Genomic DNA, 26,863 nt, shown 5'->3' on the forward strand with positions numbered 1-26,863 from the left:
CAAGGATTTTATTTCCTTCTCAGGTGCTGGCACCAGATCTCTCCATCGTGAAAGGATCAAGCTCTCAGATGTTCTTCAGGTAAAGATTTCCCTCCTAGCTGTTGCCACCAAAGCCCAAGAATAATTCCTCCTGTACCTCTAACCTTGCTGCTCTAGGAAGTGTGACCCCATTTTCCACCTTAACTTTTGGGGCTTCCATCCGACATCTCTTCCTTAGCAAAAGGCATTTTCCTCCTCAGACCATAACACAGCAACTCCAAGAGCAGAGCTATAAAAAGACCTTGCTGTGAGCAGTTTGCTCCCTGGTGCTTATCAGCCCTTTGCCATAAGGTCAGGATGTCCTCTGGCTTCCTCTGCATCAAACACCCCCTGGGGCTGATCTGTTGCAACTGAAATTGGTGGATGAACAACGTGGATGACCACATGTACTGAGCCCAAAAAACCCCTCCAGCCCTGGGCTGATCCCACAGTGTGGGCAGCAGGGGAGGGGGGATTCTGCCCCTGTGTTCAGGTGAGACCCCACCTGCGGTGCTGCCCTGGGGACACTGCAGCAGTACCTGGAGCTGCTCCAGGGCTGGAGCCCCTCAGTTCCCAGGGATCCAGGCTGGGAGAGCTGGGGGTGCTCACCTGGACAGGACAAAGATCCAGGGAGAGCTCCGAGCCCCTGGCAGGGCCTGGAGGGGCTCCAGGAGAGCTGCACAGGGACTCGGGACAAGGAGGGACAGCACACAGGGAATGGCTCCCACTGCCAGAGGGCAGGGCTGGCTGGGATCTGGGGAAGGAATTGCTGGCTGGGAGGATGGGGAGGAGCTGGAATGGAATTCCCAGAGCAGCTGTGGCTGCCCCTGGATCCCTGGGAGTGCCCAAGGCCAGCTTGGACTGAGCTGTGAGAAACCCGATCCAATGGAAAGTGTCATTTGGAGCTGCCTGGTCCTTAAGGTCCCTTCCAACCCAAACCATTCCATGAGCGTAGAGCTGGAAAACCCCGCAGCACTTGGGGGTGGGGAATGGGAACCATCACCCGGAGCACTCCCGGGCTCTGCTGGAAACCCCTCCCGGCCCAGGGGGACGCTGTGGCTCTCACCCTGCGGCTGCGGTGGCCCCGCGGCTTCTGCTGCTGCTGCTGCTGCTGCTCCACCAGCTCGATGGCGTAGGTGGGCGGGGAGGCGGCGCGCATCCCCCGCACCACCTGGATGCTGTCCTCGGGCAGGGGCGGCAGCCCCAGCTCCTCCCGCCGCCGAACCTTCATGGCCTGCAGCGCCTCGAACCCGCCCAGCGTCAACTGGGCACGGACAGAGAGAGAGGGGAGAGCACAGAGCCCCCCACCCGGGCACCCCCGGTCACGGGGAGAGCCGAGGGTGAAGGCACCAGGGCACAGATCCCTCACCCCAGAAGGAGCTGCCTGCCTTGTGTTAAATAAGCCCACTGTGGTTGGGCTGAATGGTGGGGAAGGGCCAGGCTGCAGCAGCACTGTTCCACAATAGAAGTTTCTGGAGCCAGGCTGGGTTTGCACTCACCAGGAGCACCTTCCAGAGCAGGAGCAGAACCTTCTTCATGGGGAAGTGTGGAGCGTGGCCACTGCAGAACTTGGTCACCATGGTGAAGAGCAGCAGAGCAAAGGGCTCCTCAGTGTGCACGGGGAAACCTGGGGCAGAAGGGACCAGGACAGGGGTCAGAGATGGCTCATCCCCACCCCAGCACGACAAAGGGACCTGGACAGGGCACAGTGAACTGTGGGGCTCACTCAGCTCCGTCCTGAAGGTCTCCCGGCACGTTTTCCACTCCGGGGGATCCGTCTCCTGCTCCACACGGATGTTCTCCACCATCAGGTACATGACACTGAGCAGGACCCTGCAGGGACAGCACAGCTGGGAGGCCGCTCTGTCCCCAAAGGTTGTCCCCCAGCCCTCCCAGCTCCCAGGGCTACCTGAGCTCCGTGCTGTCAGCCAGGGAGATGGCTGGCTTCCTCAGGGCACTGCTGCAGGCCTGGCTGTTCCTGCAGGACAGAAACGAGATCTGAGCCAGCCCCCTCATCTGGGAATGCCACAGCCGGGGATGTGACACGGCTGTGGCACCTCCCGAGGAGGAGGAGGAGGGTGAGGAGAGAGAACATGAAGAGGAAGAGGATGAGGAGATAAAGGTGGGGAAGATATGGGGAAGGAAGATGAAAAGGAGGAAGGATGAGGAGAAAGATGAAGAGAAGGAAGAAGATGAAAAGGGTGAGGAGGATGGCGTGAAAGAAAATGAAGAGATAAGGGAGAAGGACGATGAAAAGGAGGGAGGTGAGAAGGATGAGGAGAAAGGAAGAGGAGGAGGATGAGAAGAAAGAAGATGAAGAGGAAAAGGATGAAGAAGAGGAGGGTGAGGAGGATTGAAGAAGAGTGTGGGGAAGATGGGGTGACAGATGAAGAGGAGGAGGATGAGGAGATAAGGGTGAAGAAGATAAGGGGAAGGAAGATAAAAGGAAGAAGGATGAGAAGAAAGATGAAGAGGAGGAAGATGAGAAGAAAAGAAGATGAAGAGGAAAAGGCTAAGGAAGAGGAAGATGAAACGGAGGAAGGTGAGAGGATAAGGAGAAAGAGGAGGTAGAAGAGAAAGAGGAGGACGGAAGGAGAAGGTGAGGAAAGCAGGGAAGAAGATGAAGAGGAGGAGAGCAAATTGAATGTCAGATCATAGAATCACAGAATCATTTTGGTTGGGAAAGACCTCCAAGGTCATCGAGTCCAAGAAGTGGAGGGACGAGAAGAAAGAATGAAGAGGACAAAGAGAGGTGGGTGAGGGCAGCACATCCTCTCACTCAATCTCCATGTTGAGAAGCTCCAGGAAGGCAGAGAAGGTTCCCAGCTGGTACAGGAGGAAGCAGTTGTGCCGAGACCAATGCAGGACATCACCTTCATTATCACAGTCCCCAAACACACCTGCAGAGTCCCCAAAGAGCAACACCGGTGAGGGAGGATCTGCCTTTGAACCCCTGCTGTCCACAGGACCACCCCAGGCAGGAGCTTCACTGCACCAGCTCCGGGAAAAGCTTCTCCCAAAGCCCCACAGCAGTGGATCCACGGCCACATCCAACCATGAGGGACACGTCCTTACCCTGGGCCAGGTACAGGATGGCCCGTGCCACTCGGAGCCTCTTGTCCCTGTTGACCACCTCCAGCCCATCCAGCAGGTGCATGACATAGGCCTTCTGCTGAGCCCTGGCCAGCTCCAGCCACCTCCTGTCGGGCACTGCAAAAGGGACACGACCTCCAGCCTGGGGCTTCCCTGGGGGTCCCGCTCGTGCCCCAAGCCCCGGGGTGCTGAGGCCAGAGCTGCTACCTTGAGTGTGAAAATCCTCCTCGAAGCATCTCCTGTTGTGGCTCAGCTCAGGCTCCTCGGTGTAGCTGTAGAGCTCTGATGGAGACGGGGATCAGACAGGGGAAGGGCTTCACCCTCCTCCTCCTCCTCCTCATTCCCAAATTCCTTGGGAAACATCCCTGTGCAGCCAGGCAGACATGGGACAGGGACCTCAACTGGTCCCTGAGCTCTCCTGCAGCTCCAAGGGCACCTTGTGGCCACCCAATGGCCAAATTCACTGGTCCTCGTTCACCAAATGAATTCACCAAATTCATGATGAATGAAAGTTCATCATCACCTTCATCCCCGTGTCTGGCTGGGCTGTTCCCAGCTCCTGCTCCAGCTGCATTTGCAATTTCATTGGGGTTTTTGAGGGGACATTTGAAGTCTCACTTAAGCAGTTTGGGAATGAAGGGAAGGCAAGAACACCCAGGCAGGACCTGCACTGATCCCACGCCCAGCTCGGACATTTTGGGTCCTGCAAAAAGGGGCTGGACTTGTTGAGGGACACGGTGCTGCACCTGTTCCTATAGAATTCCTACCAGTTCCTATAGAACCCCTACAGTCCTGAGGTGCTGAGCAGCACCACGGAGGGCTGAAGTGATCCTGCAGGGAAGGAGGAAGGATCCCTTTGCAGAGGAAATGTGTTTTTGCCGGGCCAGCTCGTGCAGCTGAGATAGACGGAGCTAAAAATAATCCCATTTTCTGCGGACCCGCCGGGGACCGCGGGGTTAGGGAGCAGAAGCGGCTGGAGCTGGAGCACAGCAGGAACGCAGGGGACAAGGACACGACCCGCCCGATAAAGGGTGACACCTCCCGCCTGGCCTGTGTCACCGGACACTCCGCCCTCCTGCCACCCACCCCCGGCGTTGTCCCCCGGCTAATTGGGATGGCGGGGACACCCCCGTGTCCCCACGCGTCCCTTCTGCGTCCCCAGGGGCTGAGTGGCTCTCTAATAATAAACCCCGCTCGCTGTGTTACTGCAGGGATGACACCACTCAATATCCATCCTCCATCCCGGCGGGATTTTCATTTTTCTTGCCTGCCGGGTACCTATAAATAACAATGCAGCACCCAAAACCTGCTTCACCTGCCAGCTCAGCGCCGTGGCCGTCGGCATCTCCGTACTCAAATTCTAGGTTGGGACAATCCACGGAGCCCTGCGGAGAGCGGGATGGGGTTAGGAGGGGGCTGGCACATCCCTGGGGATATTTTGGGATGCGGGATGGCTGCCAGCACTCGCAGCCTTTGCGCCAAAGCTCCTCCAGCCGCCGGAGCAGCGACTCGCACGGATGGGTCTCCCGGGCTGGAGCGGGGAGTCCGTGCGAGGCCGCTTAAAATACAGCGAAAATGTGGAAACCGTGTGTAAAACCAGCGTTTCTCAAATCCCAGGAAAAGCAAAAACACGACACAAAATGCCGATGAATATCCGATGCATTTTAAAGCCTCTCACGCCCTAAAAACAAACCCCGGGGCTGGTTCAAAGGAAAAAAAAAAAAAACCCTGGGAGGATGCTGCGGATCCCTGAGCTCCGTGCTCAGCACCGCAGATCTGACAGCTCTCGGGGCCGGGCTTTGCCTCCCTCATCTCCCCCTCCTCCCCTGCAGATGAGGAACTGGAGCATGAAACTTGGCCGGAGGATTCCGGCGGGGCAGCGAGCAGGCAGCCGCAGCCACACGACCCAAGGCCGGCACCCCCGCCCCGCCAAAGGGAACAAACACATCAATGGCTAATCAAGGCAATTAACATAATTCCCCACGCCGAGTCTCAGCATCCGTCCTCGGCAGCCGGGCTGGAACTGATGCGCATCTCCGTGATTAATATTGATGACCCAGGAGGATGCGCGGCTCTGGGCTCAGCCTGACCTGCTCAGAAACGCTGGTTTTTCACCCAATTCCTGCAGCCCAGAGCGGCTCGGGGACTTAAAGCCGCTGAGGAATTCGGAGAAGCGCGTGCGGCCCTAATCCGCTTCGAGAGACCGAGCCAGGGGAGCAAAGCCAACCCCAAATTCACGACTTGGACACCGTTCCCAGGGACACTTCTGGGGTGAGGGAGCCCCTCCACCCGCAGCTCCTTGGTGGGAAAGCGAAGTGTTCCCGTCCTTTGCTCTCGGGGGTCCCGCCGTGGCTTTAGGGTGGCATCCCGGTGACCCGATCCCGGACCTGCCTGCCCAGCCTGGCACCCACGAAGCAGCACGGGCGCAGCTGGGGCAGAGCAGCCCAGTGGGGCTTGGTGGTTCCCCCGTGGCCCGGGGTTTTGGGGCAGGAGGGGTGCAGGGGGTGGAGGGGACTGTGACACCCGGATCTTGATGAGGGGCCTGCAGCGTGTGGGGGAGCCCAGGGCCCAGGTGGGTCCCCAAAACTCTGCAGCTGGGTCTGGGCGTGGGGCTGGGAGGTGGCAGTGCTGAGGCTGAGCCAGCACCCCAAAACTCTGCAGCTGGGTCTGGCATGGCAGGACTCTAAAGCCACCCCTGCAGAACCCCGAAAGCGTCCAGTTTGGGGTACGGAGAACCGCCAAGACCGGGAGCTCCCCCAGGATAAGGATAAGGCTCCCTGGATAAGGCTCCTTCCGCAGGAACCCCAACCCCGGAGCAGGGACCCCGTACGCCATAGCAGGTCCCGTCGGAGCCCGGGGGGTGCCGGCACCGAGCTCCGCGCTCTTACCTCGGACTCCTTCCGCTGGCTCCTGAAGAGCTCCCGGCCCTTGGGCTGTGCCTGGGGTTGTGGTTGTGGCTGGGGTTGTGGTTGGGGTTGTTGCTGTGGCTGTCCCGGCCGGGCCCTGCCCGGGGCCGCGGCTCCGCCGCCTCCCGCCGCCTCCATCCCGCGGCCGCCGCCAGCACGTGGGGGACGGGCCCGGCCACGCCCCCGCCACGCCCATTGGTCCGCCGGGAGCAGGGGCGTGGCCTCAGGACACACCCCCGCGCGGCCATTGGTTCTCAGAGGGGTGGGCGGGGCCTGTGGTAACGGGGTGGGAATGCGGGGAAAGCCGGGGGTCCCCCGGAATGGGGGGGGCTTGAGGGGATGGGGGTGATCCTGGGAATGCTGGGGGGTTATGGGGTGTCCCTGGGGTGCTGGGAACAGGGAATGCTGGGGGGTTATGGGGTGTCCTTGGGGTGCTGGGAACAGGGAATGTGGGGGGGTTATGGGGTGTCCTTGGGGTGCTGGGAACAGGGAATGTGGGGGGGTTATGGGGTGTCCCTGGGGTGCTGGGAACAGGGAATGCTGGGGGGTTATGGGGTGTCCTTGGGGTGCTGGGAACAGGGAATGTGGGGGGGTTATGGGGTGTCCTTGGGGTGCTGGGAACAGGGAATGTGGGGGGGTTATGGGGTGTCCCTGGGGTGCTGGGAACAGGGAATGCTGGGGGGTTATGGGGTGTCCTTGGGGTGCTGGGAACAGGGAATGTGGGGGGGTTATGGGGTGTCCCTGGGGTGCTGGGAACAGGGAATGCTGGGGGGTTATGGGGTGTCCTTGGGGCGGCAGCAGGGTGCAGCGGGGCTGTGACAGGGCGGGAGCAGAGCGGATAACGGGGTTGATTCGGAACAGATAACGGGATTGTCCCGGAGGGGATAACGGGATTGATCCGGGGCAGATAACGGGATTATTCCAGAGGAGATAACGGGATCGTTCCGGAGCAGATAACGGGATTGTCCCGGAGGAGATAACGGGATTGATCCGGGGCACATAACGGGATCGGGGTGGTTCCAAGGACACACCAGCCCAGGAGCCCAAACAGCTCCAAGGACGTGGCCCCGGAGCTGCTTCCCCAGCTGGAATTATCAGGACACGGCAGGAGCTCAAGGCTCCGGCTCTGGGGACAACCCTCCCATCCCATCCCATTATCCCATCCCATTATCCCATCCCATTATCCCATCCCATCCCCGATCCCTCCTTGTCCCCCCCCCGCCCCACAATCCCGCGCTGCCCCCGCCTGACCCCAAGGACGCTCGGGAGAGGCTGAGTTTTCCAATGTTTTATTTGTTTTGAGATTACAGAGTCTTTATTGCTGATCTAATACAATCACTCAGACATTAATATTTAAAACATCCTTTTGAAATGTTACGGTTGCGACGTTTTCGTTTCCTCACTGCTGATGACAGGTTTTGTCTTATTATCTCTAAAGTTCAGAACAGAATTAATTTCCTTTATATGATTTTGCTGGTGTTACCTAAAATCTCCTTTTACCTAAGTCTTGAAAAATGTGTTACATTTAGAAAATAAAACCCCAAAAAAGAGAAAAGAAACCAAACCCCATTACACGTTTAATTTAGAGATGATCATAGGATATGATTCCAGGTTGATTAGGAAAAAAGCCAAGCGAGCCAAAAAGCTTTTACAGGAGAAGCAGAACATGGAGAAGAGCTTTAAAAATCGAGGTGGGAAAAGCCAGTTGGGATTTTAGTATTAATATATATATATTTTTTTTCCCTTCCTATCTACCTGAAAGATAAAAGGGGGTTAGAACAGGGCAGGAAGGGATCCGGGGCTGTGCAGAGCAGGCACAGGGCGGGACTCGGCTCTGGGGCTGAGGGGTGGGGATAAAAGGGGCTTTTCCAGGGGGAATGAATGGCTGTGCTTGGGTTGGGATGGGATTCCTGTTCCTCCCGAAGCTGCTCTGGCCCAGTGACCCCACTGGGATGAGGGAGCAGCTCCCACAATCCCAGAGAACAGCGGGGGCTGGCACAGACCAGGATCCAGCTCGGGGAGAAAGACCTGGGGGTGATGTCTCCCCCCCAAAAATCTGAGAATTTGGGTAAAATGAAGGAGCAGAGATCATTTCAAGTCTGTGGTTAGCCATCAGTCTACGTGGAAGCTTCTGGAAGCCTGGAGGTCTCCTCGAGGCCTTCTCCAAGCCCTGACGCCTTCCCAGGGTCTCCTCGAGGTTCCTTCAAGGTTTCCTCAAAGTCTTCTCAAGGTTTTCCTTCCTGATTTTGAGAGATTTCAAAGAGAAGCCTGGACTAAGCCAGCAGCAAACTCGTGGCCAACCTGACTCCAAATCTCCTGAGAGCCACGGGAAGGACTCGAGGCCAAAATTCCTCCATTTCCCCTTCCTTGTGCGTGAACGAGCTGCCACAAAAAAAGTTCTCCACGATGGCAAAGAGGCCCAGGAGGACAAAGCACGGATCTGCAGCCGATGGAAAACTCGGGAAGCAAACGGGGAGGCCAAAGGCTTCAGTGCTCCCGGGGCTGGGCAGTTTCCTTGTGGAAGGGTTGACACCGGCACTTGGGAAGTCACCTTGGTAAGGGTCACGCTGTCCTGTGCTCACGTGGGACATCCTGGCATAAAACTCTGACTAATTTATTCTCCATCAGCTCTGACACATCGAGATTCGAGGTGACCAAAGGGTTTTTAGTGATGCTGAACTCTCCCCTCGCACAGGATCCGTGGGGGTCACTCCGGCGGGACGTCTCATACATTCCAAAGGGCATTTCCGGAATTCATACAAATACGACCAGAAAATTAAAAAAAACCAAAAACCTCCGAACGTTTCCAAATGAGGACTGAAATTCAGCTGGAGGAGGAGGAGGAGGACCCGGCTCCTCCCAGCCGGGCGGCCGGCGAGCTCCGCTTGGCGTGGAGGAGCCGCCGGGCGCTTGAGCAGCATCGGTGGGCGAGGCCCTTCCAGCCCCGCCGGCAACACTTTGGTACACGCGGAGAGAGAGGTTGGCACTCGGAACGACAGCAGCAGGAAACCCGCGGGGCCGAGCCCGGGGGAGCCGAGCCCAGGGAGGCCGAGCCCAGGGGGGCTGTGCCCGCTCCTCTCCCTGCGCTCGGGGCTCTCTCCCCGCTGCCGACCCCCGGGCACAGCCCCGGGCAGGGCTAAGGCCAAGTTCCCCGGCTGGGCACGGCCCCGGGCACTTCCAGGGCACACCGAGAGGCTTCTCCAGCCAAGGTTCCCGAGGCGGTTCCCGGCTGGGTGGCAGCGCCTGGAGGATTTTTGGCTGCGTTGTCAAAGCTCTCCAGGATCCGGTGCCGCTGGAGGAGCGCTGGGGGATGGAGGAAACCAAAAGCGGCTCCCAGGCCGGGTCCCGCCCTTGTGCGCGGGGGATGAGCAGGGATAAGGGAATATTCCACGGCTCGATTCCAGCAGCTTCCTCCTCGCCTTCCCCGTCCTCCCAGCCCCGAAAAAGAACGAACCCAAAGAGAGAAAAAAAAAAGAAAGGAACGGAAAGAAAAATCCAGCGTCTCCCAGTCCCGCGGCAGGACGAACACCAGTGGCAGAGGCCACATGAACAGTATTCTAATTTAATAAATAAATAACCTAAAACACACTGTGGACTATGGCAGCAAGCCCGGCTCTAGCGTGGGAAGCTTGCACGGTTTCATCCTGTACAGTAGTTGAGAAAGACTCGGGTGCTTGTTGCTGTTCCTTGTGATTCTCCGGGATGCGGCGGCAGGAACTCAGTATCTGGGAAATGACGGAAAAAAGGGGATTGGGCGAGTGGGGAAGGGGCGAGGAGCTGCCCCAGCATCACCACGGCGGATTTTGGGAGGGGGAGATGGCCAGGAGAGGAATGGCTGAGGGTGGGACTCGGTCCTTGTCACCTCCGAGGTGCCCATGGGGAATTTGAGGGATCCTGGCTCCCCTTCAGGGCAGGAATTCCCTGAGAACCTCAATGGATCCCAACCTGTCCATGCACGGCACAAACCTCACTGCTAACAAAGCTGGGACACCAAAACCAGGCACAAACCTCACTCCTAACAAAGCTGGGACACCAAAACCAGGCACAAACCTCGCTCCCAGCAAGGCTGGGCCACACCAGACACCCAAACCTGGCACAGAGAACTGAACAGAGGGAATTCCTCCACAGGGAAGCACCAGGATTTCTGAAGGAAAAACGCTCAGGATTTGGGAAAACCCAGTCATCCCCGAACTGGGAGTGTTCTGGTGCTCTCTGCCTGCCAAGAAATTCCCTTTTCCTGCAGGAAAAGGATCTGGGCTAAGCAGATCCACGTTTGTGCAAAGCCACTTCATTTTCACAGTGGAAATTCATGGCAGTGTTGGCTAAAAAAATGTGGAAAGGGAAGCGATCCAGAGGCTCCTACTGAAAATTGTTATTATTTTGGGGATCTGCCCAGCCCATGCTCAGGAAGGAGCCATGGAGCTGAGCCCGAGGCCACTCTGTGCCACCTCATCTCCCATCCAACTTTAAAAATAAAGCTGCCACCAAGCCGGTGGCACCGTGCTGGCATCTGTCACGTCTGGGTGACAGCTGCTGCCACGCACAAAGGGCTCCTGTCCTGCCAGGGCTCCTGTCACGGCTCCAGCTGCACCATCCCCTGCCTGCTGCCTGCCCTGGCATGGGGCAGAGAGCCCTGGCAGCCTTCTCTGGGGATGGGCAGGGCTAAAACCCGGCCCCTCTGCCCCCACGGGTGCCAGGGCAGCAGGGGAGAGGGCTGGGGGGCACGGGGAGGAGGAGGAGGAGGAGGAGGCTGAAGGGCACCAGGAGAAGGAAGCTGAAGGGCACCAGGAGGAAGAGGAGGAGGAGGCTGAAGGGCACCAGGAGGAGGAGGAGGAGGAGGAGGCTGAAGGGCACCTGTAGTAGTTGGGTTTGAAGGGTCCGTTCTTGTTGAGCCCCAGGTACTTGGCCTGCTCGTCCGTCAGCTCCGTCAGGTGCGCGTCGAACGTGGGCAGGTGCAGACTGGCCACGTACTCGTCTGGGGGGGAGGGGAAAGGAGCCCAGGCCTCGTCAGGGGGGAGGGGAGGCCACAGCGAGGCCCCCGGGCTGAGGCAGAGCCCACCTGACACCTCTGGGAAATGTCACCTCACCCCAGGACCGGGACAAGCCTCAGAAAGTCAATGCCCAGCAAAAAAACGATTCTGGAGGCCAGGTGTGCCCAGGGGGGCCTCGGGACAGAGGGGACCCTGCTGGGGGTGAGGCCCCAACACTGGGGGAGACCCCACGGGACACCCCCTGAACTGGGGACACCCCCCGAACTGGGGACACCCCCCGAACTGGGGACACGGCCCCCGAACTGGGGACACGGCCCCTGCTCCACAGTGGGACACGAGAGCAGCCACGAGCCCAAGGCCAGCAGGAAGGAGCTGCTGGAAGCCCCTGAGCTGGGCCCGGTGTCACCCCCAGCAGTGACAGTGACACAGCCCAGCCCAGTGCCACCCCCAGCAGTGACAGTGACACTTCCTGTCCCAGTGCCACCCCCCAGCCCCACGAGGAGCAGGCAGGGGAGGTCGTTACCCATTTTTTTGGGCAGCAAATACACGTCCTGCTTGTAGCGACCCTCGGGAGCGTTGTAGAGCTCGATCAGAGCCAGCGCCTGTGGGGACAACACCGGGGTCAGTGGCTGCTGTCCCCAGAGCCCCCCGGTGGCTGCTGTCCCCCCCGGCCCGGCCCAGCCCCCTCACCTGTGTGGTGGCCGTGATGGACAGGACAAAGGTGGGCACGGTGGAGCAGCTCAGGTTGAGCAGGCGGCCCTGGGGAGGCAGAGCCCGGTTGTTAACGACACCAAACCCAGTTTGTCACCCCACAGGAGGGACAGGAGCCACTGGAGCAACGTGTCCCTGCTGTTTGTCACCTGCACTGAGCACCAAGGTGTGGCTGCCCTCGGGAAGGGGAAATCTCCCTGGGGTGGGATAAATTAAAACTCGGGAGTTTTTCTTTGTCCCAGAACTCAGGGGGGCCCCTGTGGTTCTGCACGAGTCCCTGACAGGAGGGGACAGCAGGGGGGATTTGGGATCTGGGAACAGGGACAGGAGCAGAGGGAACAGCCTCAGGCTGGGCCAGGGTGGATTTTAGGGAAAATTCCCTCATTGAAAGGTTTGCCCAGCCCTGGCACAGCTGCCCAGGGAGGTTTGGAGTCCCCATCCCTGTGGAGATCCCCATCAAAGCCCTGTGGATGTGGCCTTGGGGACACGGTGGCTTTGGCAGTGCTGGGCACGGCTGGCCCTGATGGGCTCAGGTGCTTCCCAAGCTCAGCAATTCCAGAATTCCCTCACCTCTGCCAGCAGCACGATCCTCTTCCCATCTGGCCAGATCACGTGATCCACCTGCGACCTGACCCGCTCCCAGGTGAGCTCAGGTGTGCGCAGGCTGGCCTGGATCGGGGTGACACGTCAGAGCCACCCCAAACGGTTCTGAGGATTCACCTCACCCCAAAACATCATCACCCCAAAACATCATCACCCCAAACCCCACTGCTCCAAAGCACCATCATCCTAAAGCACTGTAACCCCAAAGCATCATCACCTTAAAATAGGGCTACCCCAAACATCATCACCCCAAACCCCATCACCCCAAACACTGTAACCCCAAACCCCCATCACCCCAAACACTGTAACCCTAAAGGCTGTTCAGCCCAAAACACCATCATCACCCAAACACCACTGCCCCATAGAACCATCATCCTGAAACCCTGTAACCCCAAGCCCCCATAACCCCAAACCCTGCAACCCCAAGCCCCCATCACCCCAAACGCTGTAACCCCAAACCCCAAACCCTGCAACCCCAAGCCCCCATAACCCCAAACGCTGTAACCCCAAGCCCCCATAACCCCAAACGCTGTAACCCCAAGCCCCCATCACCCCAAACGCTGTAACCCCAAACCCCATCACCCCAAACGCTGTAACCCCAAACCCCATCACCCCAAACGCTGTAACCCCAAGCCCCCCGCCCCAAAGGAGCCCCCAGCCCCTCTCACCACGTCGATCTCGGTGTTGGAGTGCCCCATGTTGCACACAATGCAGCTGTTCTTCATCCTGTCCAGATGTTCCCTGGTCACCACGTTCTTGTTCCCTGCGGGCACCAAAACCCCAGGGAACCCCCCTGAGTCCCCCTGGGCCACCTTTGGGGTCTCCCCCAGCTCCGGGGGGGGGTTTGGGGCGGTTTTTGGGGCGCCAATCCCATCCCCCACCCTGCCTCCCCGTACCTGTGCAGGTGATGACGATGTCGACCTGTCTGATGACCTCATTGAGCTTCACCAGCCGGAATCCATCCATGCTGAGAGGGAAAAACGGGGAAAAAGTGACCCCAGACCCCACATCGAACTTCCTAACTCCTGGAAAAAAGGGCCACCGAGCCACTGGGAGAGTTTAGGGTCGTCCTGGAGGATCTGGGGCATTTCTGGGCAGGGATTTTGGGGTTTCCCGTGTCCTGTCAAGGCCTTCTCATCTGCAAACCTCACTTCTCCACCCTGATGGTTTTCTTTTTTTTTAGAGCTGTTCCTCCTGCAAGGAACATCCAGGAGCTGTGGATCCTCTCAGAATCCAGGCTGGGGTGGATTTAGAGCATCCTAAAAACCCCCCCAAAGCTGCAGGTGCCTCTCAGCAACCCTGAAATCCTTTTTTAGCACCTGCAAAAACCTCAGAGGTGTCGAACCCTCCCCAGCAAGGTGAGCTCGGGGATAACAAGGGCAGGGTGGGGTTTTTTTTTGGGGATTTGTTGACAATCCTCCCCACAGCTCCTTCCTGTGCCTCTCACAAAAATCAGTTACTAAAAAAAATTCTTTTTTTTTTCCTGCTGCATGTCCCCATTTCCTGATTTTTTTTCCCCTCCTGGGACAGGCCACGTGCTGCTGCTGCTGCCCCGTGCAGGGAAGGGATTGCTGGAAATTCCCAGCTGAGGGTGGATGAAGGTCATGGAGTGACCCAAAAGTTCATCAGCTCTGCCAATTAGAACTCCTTCTAATTAGTCCTCTCAGCACCACAGCACTGGGAGGGTTTGGGGACAATCTGGGGGGGATTTTTGGGATGCAGAAGGAGAATCCAAACCCAGCTGTGCCTGGAGGGATCCAGGTGGGATCTCAGGGGGTGCTCAGCAATTTTTGGGGTGTCCTGGTGCCAGTGAGGGCTGGGGGGGGGTCACAGGACCCCAAACACCCCCGGGGGAGGGGTGGGCACAGCCCTGGGAGGGCCAGGGAGCAGCTGGGGCCCAAAATCCCTGCAAGACATCCCCAAACTCCTGGCTGCTGTGGGATGGGGTGGGGTCAACTGGGAGATGTTTCAGGGCAGGGATTTTTTCCTGGGATTGGGATGAACTAAACTGGGAGATGTTTCAGGGCAGGGATTTTTCTGGGAGATGTTTCAGGGCAGGGATTTTTTTCTGGGATGGGATGGGATGAACTGGGAGATGTTTCAGGGCAGGGATTTTTTCCTGGGATGGGATGGGATGAACTGGGAGATGTTTCAGGGCAGGGATTTTCCTGGGAGATGTTTCAGGGCAGGGTCCCAGGGCAGAGCTGTGGCTGCAGGGAGCCCCTGAGCCCCTCCCTGTGTGCCCCCCGCAGGCTGTGGCCGTGTTTTCCTGGGAAAAGGAGAATTCCTGAGCCCTTACCAGGCCTGCAGGGCACAGATGGGGTCGATCTCGGTCACGTAGACGATGGAGCCCATGGCCTTGAGGGCAGCACAGCAGCCCTTGCCCACCTGCAACAGGGACACCCTCAGCGCCAGGAGACCCTTCCCTGCATCCTGGGAATGTCCCAGGGCAGCCACAATTCCAGAAAATTCTTCCCTGGATCTCTGAAATGTCCCAGGGCAGCCACAACCCCAGGAAATTCTTCCTTGGATCTGGAGAATCTCCCAAGGGAGTCACAACTCCAGGAGATCCTTCCCTGGATCTTTAGAATCTCCCAAGGGATCCACAATGCCAGGAGACCCTTCCCAGGAGATCAGGGACATCCCAGGGGATTCACAACTCCAGGAATTCTTCCCTGGAGATCAGGAATGTCCCAGGGGATCCACAATTCCAGAAAATTCTTCCCTGGAGATCAGGAACATCCCAAGGGATCCACAAATCCAGGAGATCCTTCCCTGGATCCTGGGAATCTCCCAAGGGATCCACAATTCCAGGAAATTTTTCCCAGCCCCTCCAGAGCCCTCAGGGGGTTAAGCTCCATTTCTGGATCAGGAAATTCCTGGATTTGGAGCAATCTGGGCCTCAGGCCTGGCTCAGGGCAGAGGGGCACTAAAATCCCCTCTGGGTTTGGTCCCTGGGATTATTTTCCCCCAGAACATCCCAAGGCCTGGAATGCACCACACCAGCACATCCCAAAATCCCAGGGAATGTTCCAGAACCTCCTGTGGCCTTTGCTGCACTCAGGGAGCTCCAGGGTTAATTAACCTGGGAGTGTTAATGAGCTCTAACCTTTGCCCAGCACAGGGAATCCAGGTTAAAACCACCAAAAAATTCCTAAAAACGGGATTAGAGCAGGGAAAATGGACCCATCCCAGATGTTTGGGCATTAAAAAAAAATCCCAGTAGAGCACCTGGTATGAACTGGTCCTGAGAAAAATTGGGAAAATGGGAATATTCCCATGTGGGCAGAGGGTGGGTGAAGGGATAAATCAAGATTAATTCTCTCCTGACCACACTGGAATGCCCAGCACTCAAATCAAATTAATTACAATTATATAAATATGTGTGGTATCAACATCTGGGCCAATATCCAGATATTAAAGATATTCAGAATATTTCATTTTTATTTTTTTTAAAGATTCAGCTTTGCCATCTCTTTAATAATAAAGAAATGAAGAAAACTTTTCAGGTTTTTTTTTTTTTGGCAAACTCCTGAGCTTTGGGGGGTCCTGCAGGTGCAGAGGAAAGGCCTGAGGGTGGAGGAAGCTGTGCTGGTTTTACACACAGAATTCCCAGTGGGAAAAGGGGGAAAAACTGGGAAAATTGGGAAAATTGAGCCCCTTACCTCCCCATAGCCACAGACCACCACCTGCTTCCCTCCAAACATCATGTCTGTTGTCCTCTTAAGGCTGAGGAAAAACAACAAAAAAAAAATTAAAATTCCACGATTAAAGGTCCATTAAAAACACAATTACAACCCAGCACTAAGAGCTGCTCCAAGGATGGATCCACAGCTGGATCCTGCATCCCTGAAATTCCAGAGAAAGGAAAACCCAAAAAAAAAAAAAACCAAACCCCAAAAATTCCCTTTTCCTTTTGGGTGGGGGTTCTTTTGTTCTTCCAACAACGAGGATGGAGTTTGGGTTTGGAGCTCTTGTTTTGTTCATTTTTATTCATTTACTCTTTGTTTTGACACCCCCAAAATACTGAGAATCCTCCCCAAAACCACTTTAATCTGAATTTTTGTTGTCTAAGCCCAAGGAGGAGCCCCAGGAGCAGCAGAGGGGTGGGAACTCCTTGCCAGAATCCCAGAGTTTTTCCCCAGTGGAGCTGCCCCCTCCCCGAGCCTGTCCTACATTCCAGGCTATTTTCAGCTCTGGGAAATAGGTTAGCAGTGCAGGGAAGGTGAAATTCCCTCATTTTTTTTCCATGGGAATTCAGCAAAAACCCCACAGCAGCTTTAGGGCAACTCTGCTCTCATCTGCCCCAATCCCAATTTACCCTTCAAGGTGTTTCCATGGAATCTCAGGATTTGAGAGGTTGGAAAGGACCTTAAAACCCATCCCAAAATCCCCAAATCCCATGGATCCCATTATCCCATCCCATAATTCCATTATCCAATCCCATCCTATTATCCCATGGATCCCTTTCCCCCCGTGGGATTTCTCCCCCTTTCCCCGTGGGATTTTTCCCCCTTTCCCCGTGGGACTTTTCCCCCTTTCCCCGTGGGATTTCTCCCCCTTTCCCCCCGGGATTTCTCCCCCTTTCCCCGTGGGATTTCTCCCCCTTTCCCCCCGGGATTTCTCCCCCTTTCCCCGTGGGATTTCTCCCCCTTTCCCCCCGGGATTTCTCCCCCTTTCCCCGTGGGATTTTTCCCCCTTTCCCCCCGGGATTTCTCCCCTTTCCCCGTGGGATTTTTCCCCCTTTTCCCCGTGGGATTTTTCCCCCTTTTCCCCGTGGGATTTCTCCCCTTTCCCCGTGGGATTTTTCCCCCTTTTCCCCGTGGGATTTCTCCCCCTTTTCCCCGTGGGATTTCTCCCCCTTTCCCCGTGGGATTTCTCCCCTTTCCCCGTGGGATTTTTCTCCCTTTTCCCCGTGGGATTGTTCCCCGTGGGATCCCCACTCACCCATCCAGGATGGATTCCCTGCAGCAGTACAGGTTGTCAAATTTCTGTTTGGTGACAGAGTCGTTGACGTTCATGGCTGGCACACAGAGCTTCCCTGCCTTGGAGAGCTGGTACAGCCTGCAAGGAGCAGGGAATTATCCACGGGGAACTCAGCCCTGAGCTCTGCCCTTTGGGCTGGGAAGGGCCCTGAGGTCATCCTGGCCCTGGGCACTGCCAGGGATCCAGGGATTCTCTGGCAATTCCAGCCAAGCCAGGAATTCCCAATTCCCAAATCTCCCTTTTCCCAACCTGAAGCCATTCCCTGTGTCCTGTCCCTCTGTCCCTTGTCCCCAGTCCCTCTCCAGCTCTCCTGGAGCCCCTTCAGGCCCTGGAATGTTCTGGAAGCTCTCCCTGGATCATTCCCATTTCCAGCATCCCCCTGCTCTCAGCTCTGGGCACAGACTCCACTCCCCATAGCAGGAAAATCACTAAAAATCGATTTAAACACCTTGTGGCTACCAAATCCTGCCCCTGCTGCAGCCCCTGGGAAATCTCCTCTTCCCACCCTGGGATTTCAGATCCTAAAAACATCACCAGTCCTCCTGACCCCACTGTGCAGACCTGGGGCCACTTTTCCCTGCTCCAAACATTTCATTCCCTGCTCCAGGAGCTGCAGCCAAACCTTTCCCCCTGCAAGGCCAAGGCCAGGAGCTGCTGCTCTCCTGATGGGATTCATTCCATGGAAAAGCTCCTGTGACACCTCCCAGCCCCCTGAGCTGCTCCTGCCAGGCACTCAGGGATTTCACTCACTCATCCCTGAGCTTCTCCCTCCCCCAAAAACCAGCTCAGCTCCTCCTCCCACACCTCACTTCCCAGGGATTCCCAGGGCTGTGCTCGTGGCTGCCTCCCTCTCCTCCCACAGGTGCAGATCCACACCTGGACACCTGCAGGGAGGGGCTGAGGGAAAAGCAGAGCCCAGGTGCTGCAGGGCTGACCCTGAGCTCAGCTCAGCTCAGCTCAGTGGGGACTGGCTTTTGTCCCAAATGTCACCTGTGCACCCCGGTCACGCTCTCCTCCACGATCCCCTTGATCTTCTTGAACATGTTGGGATATTTCTTGTAGATCCAGTGGGTGAGATCTCCCCCATCATCCAGGATCTGCAATGAAAAAAACAGCCACTGAGTCACTGGGGCTGTGCAGGGAGCCAGGGAGCCACTGCTGCAATGAAAATGTTGGAGCTGAGAGAGGAGAGGAAACTTTGGGAAGGGCAGACAGGAAAAAAAAACCCCAAAAAACTCCATCCCAGAAATGTCAGAATTCCAGGGAAAAGAGATATCCAAGAGCTTGGCCAGTCTTGTGTGTATGGAAACATCTGGAATGGCTCCCAGGGAAGCTGCTGGGTGTGTGTGTGTGTTTTTTTTAATTTTTTATTTTTTAAAAACCAGTTTATTTGAGATGGAAATAATTTTTCCTAGAGAAAAGCAGCCTTGGCAGGTACCTGGATTTTTCTCCAGGTCACCAACTCCTCCCTCTGCCCTTCCTTCCATCCATTGTTTCCTCCAGCACAAAATCCCTGCAGAGGCTCCTCCATGAAGGAAACCTCACAGATTCCTTCTTTTTCAGGAAAAAAAAACCCACATTTTCTGAACCATTCCTGTCCAGAAGGAGCCCTTCCCTGAAGCTCAGAATTCCCAGAATTTCCCTTCCCTGAAGGATTCCCAGAGTGGGAATGGCCATGAACTGACCCCATTCCCAATGAACAGGGAGCAATTATGGGGGAAATGAGTAATTAAATAATTCCAGAGGAGCTGTGGCTGCCCCTGGATCCCTGGAATGCCCAAGGCCAGGCTGGATGGGGCTTGGAGCAGCCTGGGATTGAAGATCCCTCCCAACCCAAACCATCCCATAATTCCCTGACTTTCAGATCCTTCTCTCACCCTGCTCCTCACCCATTTCTTATCTCTAAAACCAAGGGGTCTCCAAAATCCAGCCAAATCTCTGGGAGCAGATCCAAGATCCTCCCTCCATCATTTCCACGCTCCAGGAGCAGCTCTGGAAACAATCCCAGCACTAAGAGATCCTGGGAATGCAAAATCTGCATTTTCTGGGACTCTGGCTTGTTCCAAAAGTGACATTTTGGGTGGGAAATGATTCCTCAAAGAGCTGCTCTCGTGTCTAGACTCAGTCTGATACCTCGGGGGTGGATTTTTTTTTGACATTCCTGGTTCTTTTTAAAGGTGGCAGCAACTGGAAGGGACAAAAATTCCCAGCTCAGATCCACGTTTCCACCTTTGATTCCTTCTCATCTCATTTAGATCAGGAGCTCCAGGGCTCAAAATCTCTGAGGAAATGTGATGAAAACAGCACATCTGACAGCTGAAAATTATTCTGCTCTCCCAATTCCAGGTGAATTTTTTTTTTTTCCCTGGAAACAAGGGCAGGATAAAAAGGGAATTGAGGTGCCTGAGGTTTGTGTGGTTTAAAGCGTGGAAATCATGGAAAAATCTGGGCTTTCCTCCCAAAAATCACCTCAGCCAAAAGTGAGAATTTCAGGGTGAAAAAGGGTGGAAAACTCTTCTCCAAAAATCCTGATCTGGAGCCATTTTGTGCAGTTTCAACAGCAGCGAGCTGCTCCGAAATCAAACCAAACCCCCCAAAAACCCTGCATTGAAACAGCTGATTTGGGAAGCAAGGAGACACAACCTCGCCTGCTGAGACCCAGGAGGTTTTAGCTGCCCTTCCTTGCTCCTCCTCCTCCTCCTCTCCAGATGTTTTCCAGGTGTTTCCCCACTCACCATGTTGGGCTGCCAGCCCTCGACGTTGACGCAGCGGTCGATGCACCACCAGAAATCGTCCTCGGATTCGCCTTTCCAGGCAAACACAGGGAAACCTGGGCAGGGAGGGATGGGTGTTCAGGCAGGAAAATCCCTTGGGAATCAGCTGCTGGATGCTGATTTGTTAATTATTGTGTTAATTGATTTGGATGTATTGAATTAAAGCGGTGGGTCTGGGTTTTTTCTGGGTGTGTCAAAGCTGGTGGGGCAAAGCTGTGGCTTCAGCCAGGTGGGTTCCCTGATTTTAAAGAGGTAAAATCCTTGGCCTTGCCCAGGTGAAATCCCTGGATTTATCCAGGTGAAATCCTTGGATTTATCCAGGTGAAATCCCTGGACTTATCCAGGTGAAATCCTTGGACTTGTCCAGGTGAAATCCCTGGATTTATCCAGGTTAAACCCTAGGCCTCACTCAGGTGAAACCCTGGATTAACTCAGGTTAAATCCTTGGCTTTGTTCAGGTAAAACCCCTGGATTTTTCCAAGTGAAATCCCTGAATTTATCTCCAGGTGAAATCCTTGGATTTATCCAGGTTAAACCATAGGCCTCACTCAGGTGAAACCCCTAGATTTATCCAGGTGAAATCCCTGGACTTATCCAGATAAAACCCTTGGACATATCCAGGTAAAACTCCTGGATTTACTCAGTTAAAATCCTGTGCCTCACTCAGGTTAAATCTCTGGCTTTACTCAGGTTAAATCTTTGGTCTTACCCAGGTAAAATCCTTGGCTTTATTCAGGTTAAATCTTTGGCCTTACCCAGGTAAAAGCTCTGGACTTACTCAGATAAAACCCTTGGACTTAGATAAAATTCCTGTCGCCACCCAGGTAAAATCCCTGGATTTATCCAGATAAAATCCTTGGCCTTACCCAGGTAAAATCCTAGGCCTCACTCAGGTTAAATCCTTGTTCTTCCCCAGGTATAATCTTCAATCTTATCCAGGTAAAATCCCTGGATTTACCCAGCTAAAACCCTAGGCCTCACTCAGTTCAAACTTCTGGATTAACTCAGGTTAAACCCCTGGATTCACTCAGGTCAAACCCCTGCATTTACTCAAGTTAAACCCAAGGCCTCACTCAGGTTAAATCCTTGGCTTTACCCAGGTTAGACCCTAGGCCTCACTCAGGTCAAATCCCTGGATTAACTCACGTTGGACTCTAGGCCTCACTCAGTTCAAACCTCTGGATTAACTCAGGTCAAACTCCTGGATTTACTCAAGTTAAACCCTAGGCCTCACTCAAGTTAAATCCTTGGCTTTACCCAGGTTAGACCCTAGGCCTCACTCAGGTGAAACCCCTGGATTAACTTAGGTTCAACTCCTGGATTTACTCAGGTTAGACCCTAGGCCTCACTCAGGTAAAAAACCTTGGATTTACTCAGATTAGACCCTAGGCCTCACTCAGGTTAAATCCTTGGCTTTACCCAGGTTAGACCCTAGGCCTCACTCATGTCAAACCCCTGGATTTTCTCAGGTTAAATCCTAGGCCTCACTCAATACAAACCCCTGGATTTTCTCAGGTTAAACCTGAGGTTAAGCCTGGCTTTAGGAGCTGCTCACCACTCTCAGCCAGGGCTGCAGCCACCTCATTGAGGGTGGAGTAGATGTTGCAGGCAGCCCAGCGGCACTGAGCTCCCAGAGCTCCCAGGGTCTCCATCAGCACCTGCAGCCCAAAAAAACACAAAAAAAATGGGAATTATTGGGGAAAAAATAACGGGAAATTAGCTCAGAAAATGGGATTTTATTGGGGAAAAAAAACAATGGGAGATCGGCTCAAAAAATGGGATTTATTAGGAAAAAACAATGGGAGATCAGCTCAAAAAATGGGGATTTATTGGGGAAAAATAACGGGAAATCAGCTCAAAAAACCACGGTTTTATTGGGAAAATCAACAGGAAATCAGTGACATGAAAACGGGGATTTACTGGGGAAAAACACTGGGAAATCAGCCAAAAAGAAAGGGGATTTATTGGGAAAAAACATTTGGAAATCAGCTCAAAAAATGAGGATTTATTGGGAAAAACAAACAGGAAATCAGCTCAAAATATGGGGATTTATTGGGAAAAACCACTGGGAAAATCAGCTTGAGGATATAAAAATGGGATTTATTAGCAAAAACATTGGAAAATCATCTCAAGGGGATGGGCAGTGGATATTCCCAGTCTGGGGTCAGTTTTAGGGTTTGGGCAGTGGATATTCCCAGTCTGGGGTCAGTTTTGGGGTTTGGGCAGTGGATATTCCCAGTCTGGGGTCAGTTTAGGGTTTGGGCAGTGGATATTCCCAGTCTGGGGTCAGTTTAGGGTTTGGGCAGTGGATATTCCCAGTCTGGGGTCAGTTTAGGGTTTGGGCAGTGGATATTCCCAGTCTGGGGTCAGTTTAGGGTTTGGGCAGTGGATATTCCCAGTCTGGGGTCAGTTTTAGGGTTTGGGCAGTGGTTATTCCCAGTTTGGGGTCAGTTTTAGGGTTTGGGCAGTGGATATTCCCAGTCTGGGGTCAGTTTAGGGTTTGGGCAGTGGATATTCCCAGTCTGGGGTCAGTTTAGGGTTTGGGCTGTGGATATTCCCAGTCTGGGGTCAGTTTTAGGGTTTGGGCAGTGGTTATTCCCAGTTTGGGGTCAGTTTAGGGTTTGGGCAGTGGTTATTCCCAGTCTGGGGTCAGTTTTAGGGTTTGGGCAGTGGTTATTCCCAGTTTGGGGTCAGTTTTGGGGTTTGGGCCGTGGTTATTCCCAGTCTGGGGTTTGGGGTGGGGCTCTCACCGCTGTCTGTGCTGTGATGTGAGTGCACCCCACAATCTTGGCCCCAGCCAGGGGTTTCTCCCCCTGAGCTCTCTTCCTCAGAGCCATCAGGGCTGGCATTTCTGCAAGGAAAATGGGAAAAGGATTCCAGGGATGGGATAATGGGATCAATGGGACGAGAAGAGGGAAGAGCACAGGAGGAAGAGCCCCCCCCAATCTGGTGATCCCATAAATTTGCACGGCTTCAAAACACCCAAATCCTTAAGAGCAAACCCCAAATACAAAATGACCCCAAATCCCTCCGGATTTTTTCCCTGTTATTTTCAAATTTCTCCCCAAGGAGAATCTGCCCAGGGCTGAGGATTTGGGATTTGCTGATTTTGTCTCCAATATGCAACACCTCAACCCTGCCTGGTCTTTTTTTTTTTTGAGGTTATCAAGCTAAACCACATCCCCACCCCAAGAAGAACGGGGTGAGGAGGGCAGCAACCCCCTGAGCCTCCCTGGGAGGGGATTTGGGATGTGGGTTTGGGGATTTGGGGTGTGGATTTGGGACAGGGATTTGGGATTTGGGATTTGGGGTCCCCTCACCCTGCTCGGCGATCTCGATCTCGCGCCGCCCGAACTCGGCCTGTTTGATGTTCTTGACGCAGAAATCGCTGCTGCCCTTGGAGTTCTTCTGCTGCTTGTCCCGGGGGGACGTCTCATCATCAGAGCTGTCCGTGTAGGAAGCAGCTGCAGGAGCACAGGGGGACAGAAATGGAGTTTTTTGGGATTTTTTTGGGTTTTCTGGGGATTTTTGGGGGATTTTTTTGGGATCAAACGTTCCCGAAATCCCCACGGCCCATAGAAGGTGTGTGTGGGTGTTTGCCATCCACAGTTGGGATGTCTCCTTCTCCTCACACGGGTGATTTTCCCAGCTGGATTTATCTGGGATGAGTTTTGAATTTTTATCTGTCTCCACTTCAGCACAGCAGAGGTGATGGGATGGGGCACGGCCCAGTTCCCACACGGGCTCCTCTCCACGGCCTTCTCCCACCTCTGATCCCAAAACTTCTCCCACCTCTGCTCCCAAAAATTCTCCCATCTCTCATCCCAGAAGTTCTTCTGTCTCTCACCCCCAAAATTCTCCCACTTCTCTTCCCAAAGTTCTCCCATCTCTCTTTACAAAGTCCTCCCACCTCTCCTCCCAAACTTCTTCCACTTCTCTTCCCCAGAGTTCTTCCATCTCTCATCCCAAAAGTTCTCATTCCAGAAATTCTCCCACTTCTTGTCCCAAAAGTTCTCCAACCTCTCATCCCCGAAGTTCTTCCATCTCTCTTCCCAAACTTTCTCCCACCCCTCTTCTCTGGACTTCTCCCATCTCTTTACAAAAGTTCTCCAACCTCTCATCCCCGAAGTTCTCATCCCAAATATTCTCCCACCTCTCTTCCCAAATGTTCTTCCAACTCTTCCCAAAAGTCCTCCCACAACTTCTTCCACTTCTCTTCCCCAGAGTTCTTCCACCTCTCATCCCAAAAGTTCTCCAACCTCTCATCCCCAAAGTTCTCATCCCAAATGTTCTCCCACCTCTCTTCCCTAAATTCAGGCCTCTACATCTCCAAGCCATCCCCCAAAATGCCTGCTGAGGTTTGGAGCATTTGCTCCTAATCCTATCTCACAGCAAAAAATATATTAAAATTAACAAATCTAAACCTCTACACTAAATTAATTTTTCTGCCCAGCCACAGGAAGGAAAACGATGCTCAAAGCAAGGAACAAAACGTGGAAAACTTTTCCTGGGAGGAGAGGAAAGAATGGAAAGAAAAAGGGAAAACAGCAGCAGCTGCACACTGGGGACACACGGCGAGACAACAGAACACCAGAATAATTTAATTTGGAACCCAAACACAAAAAGAGACATTTCCAGGGCTCCCCGAGGGCAGGGCAGGTGTGGGGACCCCTCTCACACCTGAGCTGTAGCTGTCAGTGGAGGACTGAGAGATGGAGCGCGACAGCGACCGCCGGCCGATCTTGCTGGGCCTCTTGTTGAACTCCTGCTTTTGGTCAGCGAACTGGATCTGTGGGGAGAAATCCGCAGATTTCCTGTCAGAAACGCCAAACATCGACCCCAAAAACACAAAGCAATGAGCGGACACGGTCTCAGTCACAGCCTGGAGCACGATTCCTGTCATTTCATGGGAAATTCCCCGTTTTGTTTCATTTCACTCCTTTCCGGGTAAGAGCAAAGCTGGGGAATCGTGGCTGGAGAACAGGAGATTTTAGGAGCACACAGAACACGGAGGGAGGATCAGAAACAGCCACGGGGAGGGAAAATCCAGCCCAAACTCCAGTTCCAGGCAGGGCAGTGCTGGGATTAAGGAGCTGATCCCGGCGGGACGGGGGCTCTGCACACACCGGGGTTTCTGTTCCTCCTCTGAGAAGCTGCTGGCCTGAAATAACTTCTCTTTTTTGTCTTTTTTTTTCCCCTTTTCTGCCCTTTTTCCTCCCTTTTTCTGCCCTTTTTCTTCCCTTTTCTGCCCCCTTTTTTTTTTTTCCCTTCATTTATAACAAATCCCTCCATGGCTGAGCAGCTCCATCAAAGGAGGAGGTGATTGGTGCTGGACACACGCAGGGGTTCTGATAAAGGGGGAATAATTTGGGTTAAATTCACATTTTCCTTTCCCACATCACCTTTTCAAGGGAATTTCACAGAGGGGGAAAAAAGGGAATTTCACAGAGGGGGAAAAGGGAATTTCACAGAGGGGGAAAAGAGAATTTCACAGAGGGGGAAAAAGGGAATTTCACAGAGGGGAAAAAAGGGAATTTCACAGAGGAGGAAAAAGGGAATTTCACAGAGGAGGAAAAAGGGAATTTCACAGAATCCCAGCATGGTTTGGGCTGGAAGGGAGCCGAGGGATCAGGCAGTCCCAGCCCCTTTGATATCAAGGAAAGCAGTTCCTGGCCCAGTCTGAGTGGAAGGCAAAGGGAGCTGGAAGGGATTTAATGGCTCAGAGCAAAGATAAATCCACCTCAAATAAAAGATGTTTTTACCAAACTAAAGGATTTTCACAGGAAAACGAGAAAACCAATGCAGAGAAAAGATCTCAGAAATTTCCACTGCAGAAAATCCCAGAGTTTAACATGTGACCACTAACTCCAATGGTTGGCCAGCCAGGGACAGCAAATGGTGATTTCAGCAGTTTGGATGGGTTGTATGGAAATGGAAAAGGTGTTCTGTGTGTGTGTGGGGTGGATTGGTTGTCATATATATAAAATAGATATAATGTGTATAATATACATTATATATAATAATATATTTATATATAATACATATCTATTATAGATATTTATTGCTATTATATCTGATATAATTATATGCATACATTATATAATTATATATAACTATGTATGTAATATATCTAATATATAATTATAGATATAATTACATATAATATATAAAATAATATATAATAATATATATAAAATTTTATATTATATTGTATTAATTGTATATTGTATTATATGATATCGTATTAATTACATATTATATTATATTGTATTATGTTATATTGTATTATATTATACTATATTAAATTAAATTATAGTGTATTCTATTCTATTCTATTCTATTATACTGTATTATGTTGTATTATATTATATCATATTAAATTAAATTATAGTGTATTCTATTCTATTCTATTCTATTCTATATATTAATTATACATTATTATAATATGATATGATATATAATAATATATAACATAAAAACACAAACAGGATTTTCAGAGCAGTCTGAAGCCTCCATCCCTCTGCCAGGCTCTCACAGAATTAATTTCTCTGTGCACAGAAAATCTCTTTATTCCCGGGATTTCCTGGCCAACGCCCCAGAGCGGCCCCAGACAGAAAAGCCCAAAGGAGGCTCCAGGGAGGGGAAAGCAGGAGAATCCCCCGGGACCTCCAGGACTGAGGGGGAGGAAAGGAGCAGGGCTGGAAATCCATGATTGGGACCCCAAAAAACTGACTGGGACCCCAAAAACTGACTGGGACCCCAGAAAACTGAGTGTGACCCC

General features: G+C 53.5%; 2 protein-coding genes and 1 long non-coding RNA gene across 3 annotated transcripts in view; 1 reads left to right on the top strand and 2 right to left on the bottom strand.

Annotated features, from left to right (window-relative positions):
- Nucleotides 1-6,244, bottom strand: part of STRIP2 (striatin interacting protein 2) — a 20,741-nt gene extending 14,497 nt beyond the window's left edge. The window contains exons 1-9 of the mRNA XM_088166080.1: nt 6,000-6,244; nt 4,427-4,496; nt 3,319-3,393; nt 3,094-3,228; nt 2,798-2,918; nt 1,928-1,996; nt 1,745-1,851; nt 1,518-1,645; nt 1,085-1,282 (exon numbers count right to left, since the gene is read on the bottom strand). Coding sequence (XP_088022206.1) covers nt 1,085-1,282; nt 1,518-1,645; nt 1,745-1,851; nt 1,928-1,996; nt 2,798-2,918; nt 3,094-3,228; nt 3,319-3,393; nt 4,427-4,496; nt 6,000-6,155 — 1,059 coding nt within the window. The 5' untranslated portion in view covers nt 6,156-6,244. The remainder of the gene's footprint in view (nt 1-1,084; nt 1,283-1,517; nt 1,646-1,744; nt 1,852-1,927; nt 1,997-2,797; nt 2,919-3,093; nt 3,229-3,318; nt 3,394-4,426; nt 4,497-5,999) is intronic.
- The window catches only part of LOC148223799 (uncharacterized), a 14,034-nt gene extending 391 nt beyond the window's left edge, over nt 1-13,643 (top strand). Inside the window, exons 2-3 of the long non-coding RNA XR_015804153.1 lie at nt 24-79; nt 13,506-13,643. This is a non-coding gene — a long non-coding RNA (uncharacterized LOC148223799). The remainder of the gene's footprint in view (nt 1-23; nt 80-13,505) is intronic.
- The window catches only part of AHCYL2 (adenosylhomocysteinase like 2), a 41,592-nt gene continuing 22,019 nt past the window's right edge, over nt 7,291-26,863 (bottom strand). Inside the window, exons 2-17 of the mRNA XM_014890774.2 lie at nt 24,763-24,871; nt 23,403-23,546; nt 22,833-22,933; nt 21,638-21,740; nt 20,044-20,138; nt 18,299-18,405; nt 17,270-17,386; nt 15,988-16,051; nt 14,622-14,710; nt 13,219-13,289; nt 12,991-13,085; nt 12,290-12,388; nt 11,699-11,767; nt 11,532-11,610; nt 10,872-10,992; nt 7,291-9,742 (exon numbers count right to left, since the gene is read on the bottom strand). Of these exons, the coding sequence (XP_014746260.1) occupies nt 9,736-9,742; nt 10,872-10,992; nt 11,532-11,610; nt 11,699-11,767; nt 12,290-12,388; nt 12,991-13,085; nt 13,219-13,289; nt 14,622-14,710; nt 15,988-16,051; nt 17,270-17,386; nt 18,299-18,405; nt 20,044-20,138; nt 21,638-21,740; nt 22,833-22,933; nt 23,403-23,546; nt 24,763-24,871 (1,470 nt within the window). The 3' untranslated portion in view covers nt 7,291-9,735. The remainder of the gene's footprint in view (nt 9,743-10,871; nt 10,993-11,531; nt 11,611-11,698; nt 11,768-12,289; nt 12,389-12,990; nt 13,086-13,218; nt 13,290-14,621; nt 14,711-15,987; nt 16,052-17,269; nt 17,387-18,298; nt 18,406-20,043; nt 20,139-21,637; nt 21,741-22,832; nt 22,934-23,402; nt 23,547-24,762; nt 24,872-26,863) is intronic.

The sequence above is a fragment of the Sturnus vulgaris genome, chromosome 5 (genome assembly GCF_052056855.1).
Source record: "Sturnus vulgaris isolate bStuVul1 chromosome 5, bStuVul1.hap1, whole genome shotgun sequence".
Classification (NCBI taxonomy): domain Eukaryota; kingdom Metazoa; phylum Chordata; class Aves; order Passeriformes; family Sturnidae; genus Sturnus; species Sturnus vulgaris.